The sequence below is a fragment of the Phocoena sinus genome, chromosome 2 (assembly GCF_008692025.1).
Source record: "Phocoena sinus isolate mPhoSin1 chromosome 2, mPhoSin1.pri, whole genome shotgun sequence".
Taxonomy (NCBI): domain Eukaryota; kingdom Metazoa; phylum Chordata; class Mammalia; order Artiodactyla; family Phocoenidae; genus Phocoena; species Phocoena sinus.
In genome coordinates, this window is record NC_045764.1 from 67184725 (window position 1) to 67207490 (window position 22766).

Here is a 22766-nt window from a genome sequence, read left to right on the forward strand (position 1 = left end):
CACTGGTTGATCCCCAGAGAGACTATTGGTGGGGATCAAAAACAAAGCCTGCCCAATATAAAAAGAAATGTGGCTAGGGTTTGCCTTTCTCTTTCCTCCCTGTTCCATCATGCACTCACCTGTGAGGCAGGTGAAGCATGTGATATGCATGTTCCAGGTCAGCAATGCCTAGTAGTGGCCCCACCTGGCTTCCTTGATGCCTTCAAGCAGGGGGTGGGCGCAGTGAGTTCTCCCCACCCTTCGCCGGCCCTGCCTCTTCCAGGCCTCCTCAGCTGCGCCTGGGAACTACTGCCCTGTGGTATCACATCTGCTCGGCCTGGTCTGAATGCTCTCCGTTCAGCGGCCAGTCCTGTGGCACAGCTGAGCCACACACAGCCTGTTTTCTCCCGTGGCAGGGTACACAGTCACATCGGTCGTGTCCTCCAGGCAGGGGCGGGTGTATGTGGCCGGAGCCCCCCGGTTCAACCACACAGGCAAAGTCATCTTGTTCACTATGCACGACAACCGGAGTCTCACCATCCACCAGGCCCTGCAGGGTGAGCAGGTAACGCAGGGGAGGCTGGGGGCAGGGCAGACGGGTGGGACGGAGGGGAAGGTGGGGCTGGAGGGGACTGCAGCTCAGCTCTTCCCTCTCAGGACTGTCCCCAGACCCACAAACGTCCTTCCTGGTTGGGGGTATATGCCTCCTTCACACCCACCTTAGAGCTGATGCTCCTTCCCCAGGAAGGCAGGCCTGGTCCCTGCCGCAGCAAAAGAACCCAGGAGAATTTGCTAGCCCGCACTTCACGGAGCCCTTGTCTCTGGTGCCTTGGCCCGACCTCTGCCCCCAACTACCAGCCTCTTTCTGGTCATGTCTGGAGTTCAGGGCCAGAGACAGCATCCAGGCTATATAGCCTCCCAGCTTGGGCTGCCAGGGCCCGTAGGCATCCTGAAGGGGCACTCATGTTCCTCAAGCCACCTTGGTGCTACCAGAAGTGAGAGGAGTCATACCTCCACCCATAGCACGGCCCCACGGGTTTACCAAGATGCCAACTTCTTTCCTTTCCCGGAATGGGCACAATTCAGAACGATACGGCTGCCAATGTCACCGCCCCGGATGTGGTGGGCAACCAGGCTGTGCTGCTAAGAGTCTTGTGTTGGATGGTCATGAATGCAAGCTGGAAAGCTATGATAAGAGTCAATGATGGTGAAAAGATCAGAAAACAGGGTTCTGATCCAAGTCATTTCAATAGCCCAGGAAGACTGTGGTCCTGAGAAGCAACGTAGCTTTTCCAAGGTTATAGGGTAGATTCACGGCTGGGTCAAGTTCAGAATCCAGGACTCTTGGTGGGGCTCTCTACGTTATGCTACCTCCTGACCCCCAACAATCCCCAAACCAGGCCACGGCCCCTCCGGCCTGGCAGCATCCAGCATCCATAGTACCCTGGACCTGAGCTGAGCCCTGCCCAGGCCATTATTGTTATTCTTGGCTCACCCCCGGCCCTCCAGAGCCTGGGAACAGCCCTGTCTCCTGCGTTTTCTACTACCCTTGACCTGTCACCATGAGGACATGCTCTTCACCGGGTCAAACCTAAATCCCTCTAGCTACAGGGAGCCATCCTTCCACCATTCCTCTTCCCATCCCAGGGCACTGGCGAACCCGGGCACTGCTCTGGCCCCAGCTTCCACCCTGCCCGCCCACACTCTACCCAGGGCTGGCTCTGTTGGGAACCCTAGGCTAGACCTTGAGAGCTGAAGGGAATTCGCTGATGAATTTATGACATTTATACTGCCTGGTTCCATCTCCAACATCCAAATGAGAAACCACAGCACTGAAGGCAGCTAAGTTAAGTTGATTCCAAATCACCATGACCCACATAGCTGAGGCCACATGTTTAGACAGGGTCTCCCTCCGCCTCCCTCTTTGCTCTCTGTCTGCCTCTTAATTATTTCATGTGGGCACATCTCTTCCCCCCCACCCCGTGTTTAGGATTTCCTTTTTCCCTCTTCTGTATTTTTATCCTTCTCCTCAGTTAAAAGCTTTTAATGCTTGAGGATAAATTTCTTCTGAAGACACCCTAAGCCAGGGAGGGAGAATCATTGGCTTGAGTGTCAGATGGATCAGAGTTCCAACCCAGTTTGGCTGTGACCAGCCTTCTGACCTTGGGCAAGTGACTTGAACTCTCTGAGCTTCAGTTCCTTCCCTGTAAAATAAGGACGATAATCTCTCCCAAGACAACGTGAGACTCACACAAGCTAACCTGAGGCTGTAAAGCGGCTCACACAGGGCCTGTCCTTGGGAAGGGCTCCTCTTCTTTCCTGAGCGACCCCTCGCTCCTATAAACATTTACTGAGTACCTCCTGCATGCCAGGCAGGGCACCCACGCCTGGAGGGAACAGGACAGGCACAGCTCCCACTGTCCAGAGGCGCTGGTGGAGGGAGCCGGGGCTGGGGGAGCATGGAGGAGGGACCATTGCAGGGAGTGGAGTAGGGAAGGGCAGGGGTGCTTCTACCAGGCAGTGACCTGAAGGACGATAGACATTACCGGGAGAGAGGGGAGGGGAGAGGGTACAGGTCAGAGAAAAGTGTGTGCAGGGGGAAGCTGGGAGCCTAGCTGGAGCCGGGGGGCTTTTGGAGAAGAGAAATCACTTGGTATGTCGGGAGGGGATGTGGGAGCCAGAGGGTAGGGGACAGAGGCTGGTCTAGGAAGGTCACACTGAAGAGTTTGGACATTTTCCCCCAAAGCAAGGAAGCGGCATGGTCAGCTGCTGGAGGCCACTCTAGCTCCCCGCAGTGGTGGGCTGGAGGGGCCATCCTGGAGGGGGTGGGGCTTTGGAAGGTGCCTCACATAGGGGAGAAGCATCGGAGGAGGCGGGAAGTAGATGGATTCGGGACATGTTTGGCATCCACCAGGTGGACTTGCGGGGAGACTGCAGGCGGGAGAGGTGGAGGGTGGAGCCAGGGAGGACCCTTAGGTTTCTAACCGAGTGGTCAGATGGTGCCCTCACTGAAGTGGGGAACACGGCACCCATGGTGGGAGAGGAACACAGTAAGTGCTCAAATACTGAAAAGAAATCATAAGTTATCACCCAAGGTGCTAAGCCCAGAGTATTTGGAATATAAAAAATTGAACGTGAGCTAAATGTCCAGCAACAGAGGATTGATTAAATACATTTGGCGCACGTGTAATTCGGAATATTAGAGAATCACCAATGATCATGTTGTAGGAAAAAAATATAACACGTTGGAGAAAATACTCATGATCCATTGTTTTATTTTAAAAATCAGAATATATAAACTATACATCCAGTCTGATCCCAGACTGTAAAAATAAAACCATACACATACACACACACACCCTAGAGAAAACGGTCCAGAGGAAAAATATACTGAAACATCCATGGTATAGTTGGTTGTTGGGACCGTGGGTGACTTTTATTTTCTTCTTCATATGTTGCTTTTATTTTGCTCACTTTTTGCCATTATAATGTATCACTTACAGAATAAATGTCAATCAATAAAATTAAATAATGGAAAGCCGAGTGGGGGCGGGATGGAGAAAAGAGGGAGGGGCCTTCTCATTTGTGCGGCAAAAATTCCGAGTCAAAGGCTGTCCTCAGTTTCCATCCACTGACGAGCAGAGGCCTCCCAGTAGCCCAGCCCCACGCCCCTCTCCCCATCCCTGTGCCGCAGATAGGCTCTTACTACGGGAGCGAGATCACCTCAGTGGATGTCGATGGCGACGGTGTGACTGATGTCCTGCTGGTGGGCGCACCCATGTACTTCAGCGAGGGCGGAGAGCGGGGCAGGGTGTACATCTACAACCTGAGACAGGTACGGAGCGTGGAGGCTGGCTAGCTTTCCAGGGGCACCTGATCCCTGCCTTGATCAGGTGTCCACACCTGTGGAGCAGGGGAGGATGGGAACCTCTTCTGTCATTGGGCTTATATAGCAGGAGAGAAATGGGGAAACGCAGAGGGGATGCTGCAGGCCAGAGGGGCTCACGACCCAGAGAGCCCTTGCCAAGTCCCCCTGAGCCTTTTCCTGACACTGGTTTCGCAGAACCGGTTTGTTTACGATGGAACACTGAAGGATTCCCACAGTTACCAGAATGCCCGATTCGGCTCCTCCATTGCCTCGGTTCAGGACCTCAATCAAGATTCCTACAACGACGTGGTGGTGGGAGCCCCTCTGGAGGACAACCACAGAGGAGTCATCTATATCTTCCATGGCTTCCAGGGCAACATCCTAAAGACACCGAAGCAGGTAATGCCCCCCTCCCTGGTAGACGGATGGAGCTAGGACTTGGAGTCCTGGTAGCTCACGCCCTGTCCTCACACAGGAAAAGGGAACTTGCCTCAAATCGAAATTTTGAAATGGGTGCATTTGTCTTCAAGCCCTTCCCATCACCCCTTTGGATACCCTCACCCTGCTTAACTTTATCTCCCCAGCAACAGCAACACAATCCCAAGGACCCGGAACCTCACTGGCCCTCATGTGTATTCATGCAATTGACTACATGTGGAGAATGCCAGTTTGGGCTCCTCTTCTCTGGAAGTGCCTCAGGCTGGAAACAGTGCTCTTCCTAAAAGTGACCCATCCCAAGTCCCCTCAGGTCATCACTTTTGCCTACCTATTTTATTAGTAAGATATACCACAGTTAGAGATAATGGTGGGTTACCTGCCAGGTGATGTGTATTTACACCCAGTGCGGGATTCTTTTTTTTTTTAAATTGAAGTGTAGTTGATGTACGATATAAGTTACAACACAGTGGTTCACAATTTTTAAAAGTTATACACCATGTATAGTTATTATAAAATATTGGCCATATTCCCTGTGTTGTACAATATATCCCCATAGCTTATTTATTGTATACATAATAGTTTGTACCTCTTTATCCCCTACCCCTATCTTGCCCCTCCCCCTTCCCTCTTCAGTGGGGAACACTTTTATGACACACTATTTTAATCTAAAAGAATGACTTAATGGCAGGAATTTCAGGTGCCATAATGGACCAGGAGAGGAGATAGCTTTGGGCCGGGGAAGCTTCCTGATGATTTCAAACAGGCTGTCTCCAGGGCTCCCAATTGTATCTACCCCTTAGGGTGCCCATGCCCAGCTCTTTCCTTCCCCTCCCTGCAGAGAATCGCTGCCTCAGAGCTGGCTCCAGGCCTCCAGTATTTTGGCTGCAGCATCCATGGGCAATTGGACCTCGACGAGGATGGGCTTGTGGACCTGGCTGTGGGCGCCCTTGGCAACGCCGTGATTCTGTGGTTGGTTCCCCGTTTCTCTCGACTCTTGGGCTCTCCTGAGTGTCATGATGGATACAGGGTTTAAAAGATACGCTTTAGGATCTCTGTCTCTTGTCTTTAATCACTGAGCCAAATGCACCCTGTTCTTATCCCATTGCGACTACAAATTTCCTTTTCATGGAATCACTGTAAGTTATTTTGAAGTCCAAATCCCTCTTCTTAGTGGACTGCTAAGCTTTTAGAGCAATTTAGTGGCAAAAAGCCCCTCTTAGAATTTTTCCTAAAAGTTCTGGCTACTTGGTCATTTCTTCCACTCAGCTTCTAAAGCTACTTCAAAGGACAGACTGAGGATATTCTCATCAGCTGGGAGGCTCTCCCTTCTACCCCAGTGTGAGAGAGGATTTCTTTCCTCCAAACCCCATCTGACCCCTGGTTTCCTTTTTCAGGGCCTCATTTCTGCACCATTCCATCAGATATTTGTCATACATTTGCACTTAGGGTCTCTACTTAGCAATGGTCTACAGCTTTGAAAAAGGGGGGCGGGGTGCTTTCTAAAAGTCCATCTAAATATTTTACCATGTGATGTGTCAGACACTTTTTGAACCAAAAAAATTTTTAATTTGAGCTAGTTTTTTATATGTTGATACTTTTCATTATAAATACAATAACTTAAAGAAAATTTGTAAAATAAATCACTCAGAGTTTCATCACCTTAACATTACCACTATTAACATTTTGGTATATTTCCCTACCAGCCTATTTCCACCTGCATATAATTTTATATAAACGCAATCACATTTTTCATACAACTTAAGAAAGACATTAAACAGAGATATCCTATGACTTCACAGGGAGAATCTTCATGTTCTTGGTCCTCAAGAATATTACGATCCAGTCGGGAAACGTCTTAGTCCAAGTTCCCAAGAAAACAGAGCCTGAGGCTAAACCTTCTACGCCTGCGCCCTGGAAGGGGCTTCAGCCCCAGGGACGGAAGTGAGGGTCAAGGGAAACCGAAACAGGAAGGGAGGAGAGAGATATGAGAGGTCGTTAGTTACTGAATGAGCTGCAGCCTCACGCCTGGGGCAGCTCCCTGCTCCAGCATCTCCAGAGAGGAGGAAGGAATACAGCCTCTGCTTCCTGCAACAGTCCCTTAGGGGAGCAATGGGGAGCAGCGTATCTGCGGGCTCCTTATGTCCCCCTGTGTCATGGCCAAAGCATCAGCTGCCCCACGCCTCCAGGTGGTGTCCCCTGGCCCTCTAGGCAAGCAGGGTCTCTGCGGGTCCAACACCGGCTCCACGGCCTCTCCTTGAAGGTCTGCTCTGCAGGTGGGGCTCTTAGGTCTTTGGTAGCAACAGCAGCTTGGGCTAAATGTACGCACTGCATTGCAGTTCAGGTGAACAAGACCCAGGGTAGAGGGTAGACATGGCCTCTGGGGTCTGTAGGGTGACACATAAACTACGTCCTTGGAAGCAAGTTATATGCACACATACATCAAAAGAATCAGTCTCACAGAAAGGACTCAGTCAAGCCCTAGCTTGTGAGGTCTAAACCTAAATGCTACCTGAGTAGTGCCGAAACTGTGGGCTGGAGCCCTCTGGGAAGACTTCATAGTCAAACTCCATGGATCTCAAACATGACTACCCTTAGGATCACCTGGGAGCTTTTAAAACTCTCATTGCCCAGGTTTTACCCAGACCACTGAAAGCAGAATTTCTAGGGCAGGGGCCCAGGCAGCAGTAATTTTTAAAGACTCTCAGGTGTTTGTTTCCAAACAGAAGGCGTTCTCACTTACCTGCTTTGGTTCTCACAATTCCCCATCAGAGAGATCGTGGGACCTGCCCAGTGCAGCCAAGACTCAAACCCGTCCTTCTCACTCCACAGTACAGAGGAGGCGCCATCCCTCTTCCACTACGAAGAGCAGAGTATTAGCACACATAATCACGCTAAAAGTCTGAAGCATCTAAAACACACTACACTTATTTCTTTCTACATAAATGCATAGTTTGGAGAGGCAATATTTCCCTTCCCTAACTCTGATTGACTTAGACAATAGAAGTGTACATTTGCATTTCCTTGGCTGCCTGGATGGGACAGTGTTGGGATGGATGGCTGTGGGGGCAGGTCTCTAGAACAATGAGTTATTCTCTATGTTAGCTGCACATTGGAATCACCTGGGGTGCTTTAACACCCACGCTGTCCAAAGTATGGTCCAGAGACCAACAGCACTAGCATCACCTGAGAGCTTGCTAGAAATGCTGGATCTGCATTTTAACCAGAGCCCCAGGAAATGCGCAAATGTATTAAAATCTGAGAAGCACTGCTTTAAGACATGGTGATGCCTATTCTTGTTGGATCTGACCTGGAGAGCAACTTGGGCATCAGGATGTTTTTAATTTAATTTTTATTTTATATTGGAGTATAGTTGATTTACAATGTTGTACAGGGGTACAGCAAAGTGATTCCATTATATATATACATATATCTATTCTTTTTCAGATTCTTTTCCCATGTAGGTTATTACAGAATATTGAGTAGAGTTCCCTGTGCTACACAGTAGGTCCTTGTTGATTATCTATTTTATATGTAGTAGTGTGTATATATTAATCCCAAACTCCTCTAATTTATCCCTCCCACCACCTTTCCCCTTTGGTAACCATAAATGTTTTTTCAAAGTCTGTGAGTCTGTTTCTGTTTTGTAAATAAGTTTCTTTGTATCACTTTTTAAGATTCCACATATAAGTGATATCATATGATATTTATCTTTCTCTGACTGACTTCACTTAGTATGATCATCTCCAGGTCCATCCATGTTGCTGCAAATGACATTATTTCATTCTTTTTTATGGATGAGTAATATTCCATTGTATATATGTACCACATCTTCTTTATCCATTCATCAGTCAATGGACACTTAGGTTGCTTCCATAGCTTGGCTATTGTAAATAGTGCTGCAGTGAATATTGGGGTGCATGTATCTTTTCAAATCATTGTTTTCTCTGGGTATATGCCCAGGAGTGAGATTGCTGGATCATATGGTAGTTCTATTTTTAGTTTTTTAAGGAACCTCCATACTGTTCTCCATAGTGACTGTACCAATTTACATTCCCACCAGTAGTGTAGGAGGGTTCCCTTTTCTCCATACCCTTTCCATCATTTATTGTTTGCAGGCTTTTTGATCATGGCCATTCTGACTGTTGGGAGGTGATACCTCATTGTAGTTTTTATTTGCACTTCTCTAATAATTAGCAATGTTGAACTTCTTTCTGGCCATCCATATGTCTTCTTTGGAGAAATGTCTATTTAGGTCTTCTGCCCATTTTTTGATTGGGTTGTTTGTTTTTTTGATATTTAGCTGCATGAGCTGTTTGTATATTTTGGAGATTAATCCCTTGTCGGTTGCTTCTTTTGCAAATATTTTCTCCCATTCTGTGGGTTGTATTTTTGTTTTGTTTATGGTTTCCTTTGCTGTGCAAAAGCTTTTAAGTTTAATTAGGTCCCATTTGTTTATTTTTGTTTTTATTTTCATTACTCTAGGAGGTGGATCCAGAAAGATATTGCTGCGATTTATGTCAAAGAGTGTTCTGTGTTTTCCTCTAAGAGTTTTATAGTGTCTGGTCTTACATTTAGGTCTTTAATCCATTTCGAATTTATTTTTGTGTATGGTGTTAGAGAATGTTCTGGTTTCATTCTTTTGCATGTAGCTGTCCAGTTTTCCCAGCACCACTTATTGAAGAGACTGTCTTTTCTCCATTGTATATTCTTGCCTCCTTTGTCATAGATTAATTGACCATAGGTGTGTGAGTTTATTTCTGGGCTTTCTATCCTGTTCCGTTGATCTGTATTTCTGTTTTTGTGCCAGTCCCATACTGTTTTGATTACTGTAGCTTTGTAGTATAGTCTGAAGTCAGGGAGCCTGATTCCTCCAGCTCTGTTTTTCTTTCTCAGGATTGCTTTGGCTTTTGGGGGGTCTTTTGTTTTTCCATACAAATTTTAAAATGTTTTGTTCTAGTTCGGGCATCAGGATTTTTTAAAGCTCTCTAGATTACTCTGATGTACATGCAGGGTTGAAGTGATGAGAAGGCAAAAGGATGTCAGTATGGTCTGCAGCAAGCACAGCCCCTAGGAAAATGATGAAGGGCTGCCTCAAGGGGCTGTGAGGTTGCTTAGCCTGCCCTTCATCCACCTGTACACTTTTTTTGCCCAATCCTGTGACACCTGGACCCCCTCCCTGCATGCCCCACCACTGCCTCACTCCCAGTGGGGGTTTTACAGATCCCGTTCCATCTGGCTCTCCACCTTTCCCTGGGTCCCAGCAGAGCAAGCAGTCTTGTACCCCACCCAACCCCTGCTTCTCTCCCTCCTCCTGAAGGTCCCGCCCTGTGGTTCAGATCAATGCCAGCCTCCACTTTGAGCCATCCAAGATCAACATCTTTCACAGGGATTGCAAACGCAGCGGCAGAGACGCCACCTGCCTGGCCGCCTTCCTCTGCTTCACACCCGTCCTCCTGGCACCTCATTACCAAACTTCAACAGTCGGTAAATCAACCCCCTCCCCACTTCCCCAGCTCCAATCTCTCCCCCATGGGCTTTGCATTCGCTCTGTTTCTAAACCTGGGCTTTTGCTGAAATGGGTTTTAAGTGCCAGGTGTCACACCTAGAGCCACATTTGATGACTTCTAGATGCCCATTCAATGCTCTGATTCCAGGGGGCAGGGAGGGGATCTCATGCCAAGGTGAGGATGGCAGTGAGCAGTGGTGACCAACGTGGGAGAGGTTGGGGAAGCAGAAAATAGTCAGAGACAGTGTTTGGATCAGAACAGGGGACTGGAAGCAGTGGAACAGTCTGGGGTGTGGAAGCTGTGAAGTCGGATTCAGAGAAAGAGTCAGACACAGGAGGGGGAGCTAGTAACCAGGGGGTCAGGCAGATGAAGACCCGAGTAGCAGTGGTCATTGCTCAGAGTAGGTGTGAGTCCACAGCAGGGCAGTTTCCTTCTGAGGGTCCATCACTCCCAGCCAAGGTTGGGATCAGACACCTGCTTATGACAGCCCTGGGCCCAGGCAGCCCCAGCAAGTGGCAGCTACAGGTTCCAGCACCAGGTTAGACTTGTGCAGGAAATTGGGACCACAGAGAGCATCTCAGCCAAGGAGCAGGACCGACCAGATGATTAAAAAACGGGTGTCCCAGAAGGAAGATGAGAACAAAGGCAGATCTGGGTGCTTGTGTCCTTCTTTCAGCTTCTTTCTATGATAGGAGAATGATGCCAAGAACCTGTGCACCCAGAGTGCTGCTGGGGTACCGGAGAAGGGGCTGAGCCTTTCCAGCATTTAGCAAAAGATCAGCCTAGTTGAAGGGGAGGAGGCTGCAGGCCTTAAACCCCAGAACAGCCTTAGGTTTGAGGAGCTGGTGGGCAGGACCTGGCCAGCCCTCCCTAGTGTGATGGGAACTGCCACCTGCAGAGGCTCGGACCCAGACCTGATGGGATCCTAGAGCCGAGGGCGAGGCCCGGGAAGGTGATGGGAGAGGTGGAGAGGTGTGTTGATGCCAGGAGTGGCTCAAATGGAAGCATCACCCTGACCCCTCGTCCTGTCTCCCCTCCTCTTCCACTGCATTCACTCTCCCCTCCATCTCTTCCTCTTTCTTTATCCCTTACTGTCAACTCCATCTTCTTTTCTCCTCCTTCTGCCTCCCTCTTCCTTTAGTTCCTTCCTTTACCCTTTCTCACTGTATCGCTCGCTCCCTGTGTGGGAGTTTCCTGCCTACACTGAGCCTTGTGAGGGGAGAGGAGCAGCACTTCCCCTGGCCAGCCTGGAGGGCTTCCTGGAGGAGGATGACTTTCCAAAGGCTATTTTTAAAGAGAGGCAAACAGTCTTCAATGGAAATGTGCCTCCACCTCCATGGCTTGCCCTCTCCTTCCTCTAGGCATCAGGTATAATGCCACCATGGATGAGAGGCGGTACACGCCGCGGGCCCACCTGGACGAGGGCGGGGACCGGTACACCAACAGAGCTGCCCTGCTCTCCTCCAGCCAGGAACACTGTGAGCGGATCAATTTCCATGTCCTGGTGAGCCAGATGCCCAGCGGCCCCACCCACAGAGCCCAAGCTTCTCCAGGAAGGGGACGGAGCTGGGCGAGGTGCTGCCGTGGGAGAGGCAGAGAGCTCAGCTGGTGCCAGGCTGGTTCTGAGCCCCCAGCAGACCTCAGGAGGCCAGGAAGGGGGCAGTGTCCTGGACCTTGGCCATCCCATACTCATGCCCCAGAGCAAAGGCCACTGGGACACACTACTTCCCACCTCACTGTACCCTCCTCTGAAATCTCTTCTTTGCCAGCTCTCAGATGCCCACCATTTCTTAAGCAGGGGGTGAAATTCAAGGAGGGAGGTGGGCTCAATGATGTCTAGCAGAGAGGATGGCGGTCAGCCAGCCGGGGCCATGGCTCAGAAGGAAGGGATAAGTAGGCATCAGCTAATAATGAAGACCAGGTAAGGTGGACCAGTGGCATAGACAGGCTTGGGTGCAGGAAGAGAGAGATGCCAGACTGGCAGAGCGGGAGAACCAGTGGGGGCCTGGTGCATCCACCCAGAAACTGCAGACACCCAGCCACAGCTCCAGCCTCGGAGACACAGGCAGGGGACACTCAGAGCCCACCTGACCACAATAGTCACTGGGCAAAGGTCAGAGAAACAAGAAGTCCTGGTGTCTGTTAATAGTGTTGCCCCTCTGATGTGTCTACGGGCTGGTTCTCAAAGTGTGGTCCCCAGACCAGCAGCATCTTCATTACCCAGGAACTTTTTAGAATTGCATGTTCTCAAGCTCCATTCCAGACCTAGTGAATCAAACTCTCAGGATGGGACTCAGTGTTTTAACCCCCGCCCCCTCCCAGGGTGGGATTCTGATGCAAGCTCAAGTTTGAAAGTCATTGCCTTAACACAAGGAAGCCACTGGTGTCAAGATTTGGGTTCCATGGTGGGGGCGGGGGGGATTGGGGGATTTTTTAGGCAGCTCTAAGCATCCCCTGGATTGCCGCTATTTTGTTCAACTTTGTTCATTCATTGATTTATTAAGCCTTGTCACAGCGCTAGGACTGTGCTAAGAGGCTTCAGAGAGAGGAGGATGGACACACAATCAGGTAGTTTGGATGCCACGTAAGTGTGTCAGTAACAGGTCTGAACAGAGTGTGGGGGTGAGGTGCTGCCTGGCTTCCTAGAGGCCGGGGTGTTGGGGACACAGGTTCCCAGCCTTGAAGGACGAGCAGGAGGTGGTGAAACATGCAGGCAGAGGGGTTGGCATATGCTGAGCCAAGGGCCCTTTCCAGGAGCAACACTCCTGCTACGGACCCATCTGGGAACCTCCGTGCACTCACGGACGCTAAAGCTCCATGGACTCACGCTCAGGGCTCCCAGCTTCGGGAGGCAGAAGTTCTCTCAGTGGTCCTGGCCATGACACAGATGTTCCCTCTGTCCTCACCCCGTTCTCATCTCCCACACAGGACACTGCGGACTACGTGAAGCCAGTGACCTTCTCCGTCGAGTACTCCCTGGAGGACCCCGACTATGGCCCCATGCTGGATGACGGCTGGCCCACGACCCTCAGAGTCTCGGTACGTCCTGGTGTCCAGGGCAGCAGCTTTGACACACACCCCACCCCCTCCCCTCGCCTCCTCCCAGAAGCCCAGGCTTTGTGACAGGCACAAAGGAGTTCTTCCCCTGCCTCACCTTCCCACCTCCTGCCCCGCAAATTCCCAACAGGCTCCTCCCCGCCTTCCTTATGACTCGTGCTGAGCAATTTCTTGAAGGTAAGGACCTGGCCTTCTCCTGTGCAAGGCTGCTGTATCCCCAGCAGAGAGTGAGCCCGGAGTGGGTCCTGAGATTCACAGGACCCGAAGGGACCTTAGTTCTCAATCGCCCACTTCCCTCATTGACAGACGAGGACACTGGAGGCCAGAGAGAATGATTCAACCACTAGAGCCTAGTCTGCGCTTGTTGAATGATCGACTAATGAAAAAACAGTCCTCCTAGCCTGCTCCAAGTATTCCAAAAATAAGTAGCTTTAGCCTCATCATTGCCTCTGCACCCCCCAAACCCACCTTTTCTAATCCCTGGCTCTAAGGGCATCAGACTTTTCTGGTAATCTAATATTCAGATGCTCCCTGCAACTCCATATAAATCCCACACAAAGATAACGTCAGACAGTTATCCATTCTGCCTGAGCTGTGCTAGGAGAGCAGGCAAAATAAACCCCGGGGATTTAGGAACAACTTTCAAATATACCACAATGCTCTTAAGACCGTGACCTGCGAGGTCCAGCCTCTGAGCAGTGTCTCTGAGAATTATTGGATTGGCCAAAAAGTTCGTTCGGTTAACGAATACATTGTTCAATAAAGTTCTTCGTGAAAGTGAAAAATGTGTCTTTTATTTTTACTTAAAATCAAACAAACTGTTTGGCCAACCCAATATATAGAATCCAGCCAGCAAACAACAATTTCAGAATTACTCACATGCTTGCCTGTATTTCTCCTACACAAAAGAACTGTATAGTCAAGAGCAAGGCTTATGAAAATCCCCTCTCTGCTCTCATTCTCCCCCATCAGCCCCCTCAGCTCCTCCCTCTTCCCAGAGCTCCCACATCCTACCACCCACCCCTCAACCTTCACACCTTCCCTCTTCTCCTGATTTGGCATCACAGATGTGTAAGAGAGGCTGTCTGAAAATGCAGTTCAGGAGAGGGGGAGATACTGACCTGGCAAAGCTGGAATCCTCGTTAGTGAGCCAGGAGAGGGGGAAAGCTGGGTGCCCTGAATCTTAATATTTTTCCCATCACAGTCATCACAAGGCCACTATAGCAAATGAATGAGTACATGTCACTCATTCTATAAGCATGTTGAAGCCCAGAGGAACGTGCAGGGCACTCTGCTCTGATGCTGATAACGGATGCAAGGTGGTGATAAGAGTCATAGGTCAAGTCAAAGATGGGAGTAAGCTCAGAGGAAGTGTCATCAAGCGGTCAGATGATAGGTCAGGGGGGACTTTCTGGAGGAGGTAGCTTTCCCCTGGACCTTTAGAATAGATGTGAGATGGGGACGATGGGCTTATTCCAGGAAAGCTGACAGCGTAGCCAAGGTGTGGACGTGGGAACAAGCAGGGTGAAGGGAAGTGTAAAGAAAAGATGAGAAATAGAGCTGAAAAAGTCAGTCTGGGCATATTACCAAGGGCTTTGGATAGCAGCTAAATGTCTAAAAATCTTGTTAAAATAGATTTCTAGCCCCCAGAAAATTAGAAACATTCTTCCCATCTCTCTGCTACAAATTCTTATTTAGCTTCTCCTCAATGCCCAGCACTGTTCTAGTACCGTAAAATCTTGCCTCTTGGGGGAATGAGCCATTCCATACAGTTGAGTGTAACAGTTACTTATCATGTTAAATTATCCCTTTTAATCAAGCGGATAGAAATTTTTCTGAAGGCTATTATATAGTTTTCACACTTGAACAGTATGCTGGGCGGGCTGGGGTGTATTTCATCGGAGACTTGAAATCACCAAGATGAACACGGGTGCTAGAATACAGTGAAGCCCCCAAGGGTTTCCACAGTGTCTAGAGCTATGTCCTGGCATTAAATGCCTCGCTTTGCCCTCCTTTATATGACTCTGCTGTCTTCCTTGCTGGCTGCTTCGAGCTAAATCCACCATGTGATGGGGAAGCCAAGGGGCAGGCTTGATAGAAACGTGTCTGACATAAGAGCACGTGGATCTGAGTGAGGGCCAGGGAGCTCCCCTCTGAGAAGTTAGTGAATATAAAGTACGCCTGGCCTCTCCTGTCTCCCCTCCCCTGGTTCAGGCTGTGCTCCTGGTGCGGACAGTTTCAATCCTCAGCTCCAGACTTGAACACCCGCCTACCTGCTGAGCCCTTCTCCCTGGATGGGCCACAGGCACTTCAAACTCAGTGTGCCCCAAACTGATCCCCTCCACTGAACCCCTCCATTTATAAATGAATGGTGCGGCCACCCTTCCAGACACTCAAAAGGAAACTTGGCCAACACCCAGGACCCTTTCCTCCCTTTTAGTCCTGATGAACTCCAGGTCCTGCTGCTCTCACCTCTGGGGTTCCTAACCTGTTTACACACACACACACACACACACACACACACACACACACACACACACTACCACACCAACACCGTCGTCATCTCTTGCATGAACATTGCATCAGCCTCCTCAGTGGTCTCTCTTCCTCTACTCTTGACCCTTCCAGTCCATCCACCCACAGCAGCCAGAAGGAGCCTTCGATATGTGGGTCTGGGAGGACATGACCCCAAGACCCTGTTAAGACATGACCCCGCCCATCTCTGCATCTCCTGTACCCCTTACTACAGCAACACTAAATAGCTGTCATTCCCCAAGCTTGCCATGCTGCTTCATGCCTCAGGCCCTTTGCACAGACTCGTCCTTCCTCCCAGACTTCCCTCTCCCTCTGGTCCATCCAGCTAACTCAGTCATCCTTTGGAACTCTGACCTACTGTCATTTCTCTGAAGCCTTCTCATCTATGGGCCAAAATAACTGTTTCCTCCCCTCTGCCTCTTCTGTTCCTCATACAGATTTTTTTTTTTGCACATTTCACACTATAATTATTTGTTCACACACTCATCTTCCCCATGAGCTGAGAACAGAAGCTGTGTCTTCCTCATCCTATATACCCAGTACCAGAGAGCTTGCTCCCCGCAATAAATGATCAATCAGTGTTGACTGGCACTGGGTAAGTGGGTGTTCTGCGCTAACAGCTGAGCTAGGGACTGAAAGGGACCTGGGAGGAGTTGAGTTTTGAGCCACGTTCTAAAGAAGGGACTGTCTATGCCAAAGCATGAGAAAAAGCAGCATGGTGCTGTGAAAAAGGCAGAAAAAACAAAGCCTGTGTCTAGTGCCGCAGAAAGAGGAGCTGTTGTGCTGTGGAGATAAGGGATGGCCCACAGCAAAGATGGGGGCTGGAAGCTCTGGATGCCCTATCCAGCCACCCATACCTTCCTCTCCCTGGCCCAGGTACCGTTCTGGAATGGCTGCAATGAGGATGAGCACTGTGTCCCTGACCTCCTGCTGGACGCCCGCAGTGACCTGCCCACAGCCATGTGAGTAGGCTCCTCCACACCCCCACACTGACTCCTTTCCCTTCCCTGCTGGTGGATCTAGGCTCCCAGGGCCCTGGATGACAATCCTGCACTTGCTTCTCCTAGGCAGCGAGGACCAAACACTGAACTTGGAGCACGGTTCTAGCTCAGGCTCTGCCTCTAACTCCTGTGTGACCTCAGGCAAATACCTTGCCCTCTCTGGGCCTCAATAACCTCCTCTGTAAAATGAACACTGTTAGTCTAATCCAACCTCCTCAAACTTTGTTTAGAAAAGGAATCCTTTCTTTGGCGCCCGCACTATAAAACAGATAAAAGGTGGAGACTGAGGACCTAGAGTTCTTGGTGTTCATTGTCTAACCCCCAGACTAGATGACTTCTAAGGTCCATGGACTGACCACTTGGGCTCAGTACTAAGGAGATTAGCAGAGGATGAGCAGGGTGCTCACAATCCCCTGGAGGAAATAAACTGGCAGGGCTTCCCTGGTGGCGCAGTGGTTAAGAATCCGCCTGCCAATGCAGGGGACACGGGTTCGAGCCCTGGTCCGGGGAGGTCCCACATGCCGTGAAGCAACTAATCCCGTGCACCACAACTACTGAGCCTGCGCTGTAGAGCCCACGTGCCACAACTACTGAAGCCCACGTGCCTAGGGCCCATGCTCCGCAACAAGAGAAGCCACCACAATGAGAAGCCCGCACACTGCAACGAAGAGTAGTTCCCACTCACTGCAACTAGAGAAAGCCCACGTGCGGCAACAAAGACCCAACGCGGCCAAAAATAAATTAAAATAAAATAAATTTATAAAAAAAAAGAAACTGGCAGACAAGGAAAAATACTGATCCTATTTCAAATTTATGTAATATATTTTAAAATAATGTATGCCCAGCTTTTATTCAACTATGAAATGATTAGATAGAAGATACATATACAATAAATGGAAATAATACAACACTACTATATATAAAAATAGATAAAAAACAAGGATCTACTGTACAGCACAGGGAACTATATTCAATATCTTATAATAACCTATAAGGGAAAAGAATCTGAGAGAATATATGTGTGTGTGTGTGTGTGTGTGTGTGTATGTGTATACATATATATATATGTCTGAATCACTCTGCTGTACCTGAAACTAACACAACATTGTAAATCAACTATACTTCAATAAAAATATAAATAATAAAACAAATAAAAAATAGAAATAGTACATCCAAACCTTGTAGAAGGATGAAGAAGCAAAGATTCTAACCATCTAGGCCAATAATCAGGCTTGTCTCCATATTGAGCTCTGAGCTTCCTGGCAGCCAAAGCCAAAAGGAAAACATGCTGATTGGAGAGGTGATACATGCCCAGTGAGGTCTACCCCTGCATTCCCCATTCCATGTGCCTGATTCCTGCTGGTCTCTTTCCCACAGGGAGTACTGCCAGAGGGTGCTGAGGAAGCCTGCCCAGGACTGCTCTGCATATACACTGTCCTTTGACACCACGGTTTTCATCATAGAGAGCACACGGCGGCGGGTGGCAGTGGAGGCCCTGCTGGAGAACAAGGGCGAGAACGCCTACAGCACAGTCCTAAATATTTCACAGTCAGCAAACCTGCAGTTTGCCAGCTTGATCCAGAAGGTAAGACCTCGGTGGCCTGCCTGGCCTGCCTCAGGGGAGGGGCTGAGGCGGGAAAGGAGGGAGCCAGGTAGGGGGCCGGGCTGCACGTTAGAATCACCTGGGAGCTTAAAGATACCTGTGTTCAGACTTCTCCAGGACTCTCTAATTGATGTGGTCCGGGTGGGGCCTGGGTCAGTCCACTTCTAAAGCTGCCCAGGTGATGCCACAGTGCAGTCCGGGCTGAGAAACATGGGGAGAGGGTGGTCTGAGCCTTTCAGACCATGGAGAGGAATATCCTTCAGCCTGCGCCCTTGGCCCTTGTTAGGGGCACACACACACACACACACACACACACACACACCCCCCCGCACATGTGCACACTAGTGCATACAGACCTTCTGCCTACAGCTCATCCTCCAGGCTTTTCCACAACAGTCCTTCTAACAAGAATCAGAACGATTTCTCCCCACTTTAAAACCTCCCATCATTCCCAGTTGCTTTCACAACAGATCCCGAACTCCTTGTGGTTGCACTCAAGGCCCTTCCTGCTTCCCCAGCCACACCTGCCACTTCTGCCCTCACCCCAACACCGGTAGTCCCACTGGCCCCCACTGTTTCCCAGCGCACCTGCCCTTTCACACCAAGGCCCTACCGACCACAGACCCCTGCCTGAGACCCCCTCCCTCATTTCCTGAGAAGCTCCTGCTTCCTCGTGGTAACCCCTTACAACGCCTGCTTACATTTCACCCTCACAACAACTCCAGGAGGTGGTGGCGGTCATCGTATCCCCCTTTACAGGGGAGGAAACTGAGGCACAGAGAGGGGTTAAGTGGCCTGAACAGGACCACACAGCCAGCAAGTGGCAAAGCGGGATTCCCACCCAGCAGCTGGCTCCGGAGCCCACGTTTCACGAGAGAGCATGGTCCCCATGCCACGCTCTCTGGGGTGGCTTCCTGAAGCTCCAAAAGGCCACACAGGGCCCCTCGGCCCTCACAGCTCCCTGGCGCAGCCCTATGTATGCTCTGTGGAAATCATCAGTGTCGAGCGCGAGCGCTGCCCCGTTATAACCCTGAACTCCCAGAGGGTGAGTGCCCTGTCTCAGCCACATCTGTCCCCAGGGCTGGGCACAGAGTAAGTCCCTCAGGACATGTCTGTTGAATCATCCTAGGACATCGTTGTCATGTGTGTGTACTGGGGCTCCCAGGTCCCCTCAAACACAGTCTCTGTCCTCACAGATCTCCGTGTCCACCTGGAGCCTGGGGTGCAGCATAGGAGAGCCAGCAGTGCCCTTCTGTCCTCACCTCCACCACCCCTTCCTCACTGGACTGGAGAGAGGCAGGACGGGCCCCTCCTCAGCCACACACACACACACACACACGCACACACACACACACGCGCGAGCTGTTTTATAGCCAGAAGGGGAAGCTGAGTGGAGTGAGGCCCCCGAGAAAAGAGGGGGGCTGCGTGCGGTGTCCTCCCTTTCCCCTCGGTGGGCCCCCAGTGTCCTCAGACAGACTTCAAGTTCAATGCAAAGGACCTGAAGGAGGGGCTGTCAGTGCAAAGTCAGTCCCTCTGTCAGGCCCAGGTCCTGTTCCAGGGCCCAGAGTGAAGATGACCAGCCCACCTGATGGCTTTTCAAAGGCCTCTCCTCCCAGAGGTTTTGTGTCTGTTTGGCTTTAGGGTATTTAGGGGAAACTGAGCCCCAAACCTGCATCCATCTCTTCCTGCTTCCCTGGCCCTGAACGTTCCAAGACCAATCTCGTGCCTGTTCATAACCCTAGGGGGAAGGAATCATGGAATTTTGTTTCTGTGACGCAGAAGGGCTTTGGAAACGTGTTCTGTGAAAGGCCGTGTCTGTACACACACAGGCGCGTGAGCACACACACTTGGCAGGTGGTGTGTGTAGGGCTAGCCTGCAGCCTGGCTCCTTCACCTGCCCAGCGTCCATCCCCAGCCCGGGAGATGCTCACAGCTGGAGCTCAGCAGGGACCTCGAGTGGAGGAAGCCACTTGCTGGTGGTCTGCGCTAGTTACCTCCCGTCCCTGGGGCTCAGTGACCCCACCTGTAAGCTGGATGATAAGTCCCGCCTCTGGGCTTGATCCAGAGAGAATGACAAATCAGATACGTGAGCGCCTGCCCACTCTCTCCACGACCCTTCACAGCTGAGCCAGTCCTCTGCCCCCGCACCGGGCTCCCACCATGCTTTGCACTTTCCGCACCCAGAGCCAAGCCGCACCCGTGATCCCAGGATCTGCAGCCTGTGCTGCAGCTTCAGCCTGGGCAGTCGGGGGGCCGGGGGCAAGGGTGGCCCCCCCACCCGGGTCTCGGGCCCACCTAACTGGTGCCCGTGATGCCCCCATCGCCCCAGGACGACTCGGACAGCAGCATCGAGTGTGTGAACGAGGAGAAGAGGCTCCACAAGAAGGTCTGCAATGTCAGCTACCCCTTCTTCCGGGCCAAGGCCAAGGTTGGCGCTGGGGTGGTGTGGGGAGGGAACGGGGCGGGTCGGGGAGGCACAGGGGAGGCAAGAGAAGTGGAAGGGAACAGCGCGGAGGACTGGGGAGGGACGGAGAGGCCTGAGGACGCCTTTTAAGTAGGTTGGTTTTTTCTCCCATGAAATGGCCTTCAAGTGACCAATTACCCAGCCATCCCCAGGGCTGACAGCGCACCCCAGGAGAGCACCAGGACCCTCACCTCAGGGGGAATCCTAGCACTCCCACCCACCGCTCTCCCACCCTTGGCCATTTACCCCGCTGTCCTGTATCCTAACCCGTTTTTAGAATGTCCAGTCTCTGTCATGGTGCTGTGCCTGGGGAGAGATGGGAAGAAAAATGAACGTTTCTTGAGCACCTACCATGTGCTTAAAAGTACATGTGAAAAGAGTGTAGGGATGGGAGAGGTAGGCTTCAGACCGTGGGGACGTTTGCCCATCACCCCCGGGCAGTAGGCAGGCCCTGAAGTTTCTAGAGCAAGAGGAGACCTGACTGAGGCTGAGCTGCTTGTAGAGTGGGAACCAGACAGAGGGGAGCTTGAGGTAAGGGCCACCTAGAGAGCTGCAGTGTGTTCCCAAGAGCAAGGTCTGCAAGGCTGGGGGAAGGGGAGGAGAAGGGGGAGGGAGATTAGGGCTCCTGGCAAAAGAACCTCCCCAGTGTGACAAAAGTCAAGATTGTGGTTTTTGAGGTGAGGCGCTGACGCACCCAGGAGCTCTTGGGTGAAGACCCAGCGGGAGCAGCACACAGCCCAAGCTTCCCCACCCGATCCTGCAGCGCTCAAGGAGTAGCCATCCCCGCACCCCACCCCTGCCACCAGGTCTCCTTGGGAAACCCTGTGAGGGTCAGACCTGGGAAGAGCACGAGAGGTCTGTGCAAAGCCCCAGTAGCGCCACCAGGTGGGGCAGAAGGTAGCAAAGAGGGTCAGATGTCAAAGGGCACAATCAGGGGACCCAGGCCCTACTCCTGGGTGAAGGCCAAGGGAAGCACCAGGACCTGGGCAGTCAGAGCGGTGGGAAGGCCGCTGGACAAGGAGACAGGTGTGTGACTAGCCTCTGGGTAGCCTGGGACGGCCTTCACCCTTCTCAGCCTCACAACTGTTCACACGCAAGAACGGGGGGGTGCATGAGGGGGTCTTATCACTAGATTCTGGCCCCCACTTCCTGCGATGCATGTTGATGGCCATCTCCCCTTCCCACCATCAAGTGCCCCCCAGAACTTCCTGCAGAAAGGGTCTGAAGTTGGATTTGCAGTCTTCTGGTTGCCTGTAGTTAAAAACAAAAAGGGAGAGGGCGGAGGGCTGGCCTCACAGCCAAGAAGCGCCAGCAGGGGAACTGTTGACCTCGGCTGCTTCCCCGCCATGGCCCCTGAGCTCAGCTCACATTACTCCAGCACCTGGTCCTCCCTCCCCCAGCCCACTCCCTGCCAGCAGGGCCCACCAAAAGGGCAGGGGTTGGGAGGGGCGGGCCAGGGCTGGTGTGGGCAGTGCGCAGACAAGCAGTTCCCAGCCAGTCCGGCTCCAGCGACTTCTTCCTTGTAGGTGGCTTTCCGTCTGGATTTCGAGTTCAGCAAATCGGTCTTCCTGCACCACATGGAGATCCAGCTCACAGCGGGCAGGTCAGGGCTTGTCCGCTCCTTCTCCCTCCCTGCTCGCTACTCCTGGGCCCTGTTCTGCTGCTGGGAACTGCCCCTCCCCACACCAAATCCCCCCGCCAAGCCTTGTCCGTCGCTGCCCTACCTGCGAGGGCCCTGGGTCAGTCCCCAAGTGCGGGCCAACCTGCTGCCTGCTGTGCTGCTGCCATTCTTCGTTCCTGGGCAGCTTGGATATAAATAATAATACTCTCAGCTTTCTACAGCATTTTATATAGCAATTATTTAAAAGCCCTACAGTTATAAAGTACTATGCACGTAATATCTCAGTCAGTCCTCACAGCAGCGCCTTAAGACAGGCAAAGCAGGGCTTATTCCCCACCCCACCCCACCTCCCAAGTTACAGGTAAGAAAAGGAAAGCTCAGAGAGGTTGAGTGAATTTCCCAACAACACACAGCATGTAAATAGTACAGTTGGGAGCTAACTAGTTTTCCTACTCCTTATCCAGTGCTCTTTATGTCCTGGTCACTTCTCTCCCCCTTGGAAACTTCCAATTTTAAAACACCTTTCATTACTCTATGTGGGTCTGTCTGTCTGTCTGTCTCCCAGGCCTCCCTGAGGCAGCTTGCTGTAGGTTGACACCGTGAATCACCCATGTCAGTAATAAACACACGGAGGTGAGGAGGAACTCTGGCTGCTCTGGAGCCTTATAAACCCTCCTGAGAACTTCTCCACAC

The 22766-nt window shown here is 51.2% G+C and overlaps 1 protein-coding gene across 1 annotated transcript in view; it reads left to right on the top strand.

Annotated features, from left to right (window-relative positions):
* The window catches only part of ITGA11 (integrin subunit alpha 11), a 141880-nt gene that overhangs the window by 94307 nt on the left and 24807 nt on the right, over positions 1 to 22766 (top strand). Inside the window, 11 exon segments of the mRNA XM_032621170.1 lie at positions 396 to 544; positions 3674 to 3814; positions 4043 to 4246; positions 5124 to 5254; positions 9603 to 9769; positions 11154 to 11296; positions 12721 to 12831; positions 16261 to 16346; positions 17763 to 17970; positions 20318 to 20416; positions 21979 to 22055. Coding sequence (XP_032477061.1) covers positions 396 to 544; positions 3674 to 3814; positions 4043 to 4246; positions 5124 to 5254; positions 9603 to 9769; positions 11154 to 11296; positions 12721 to 12831; positions 16261 to 16346; positions 17763 to 17970; positions 20318 to 20416; positions 21979 to 22055 — 1516 coding nt within the window.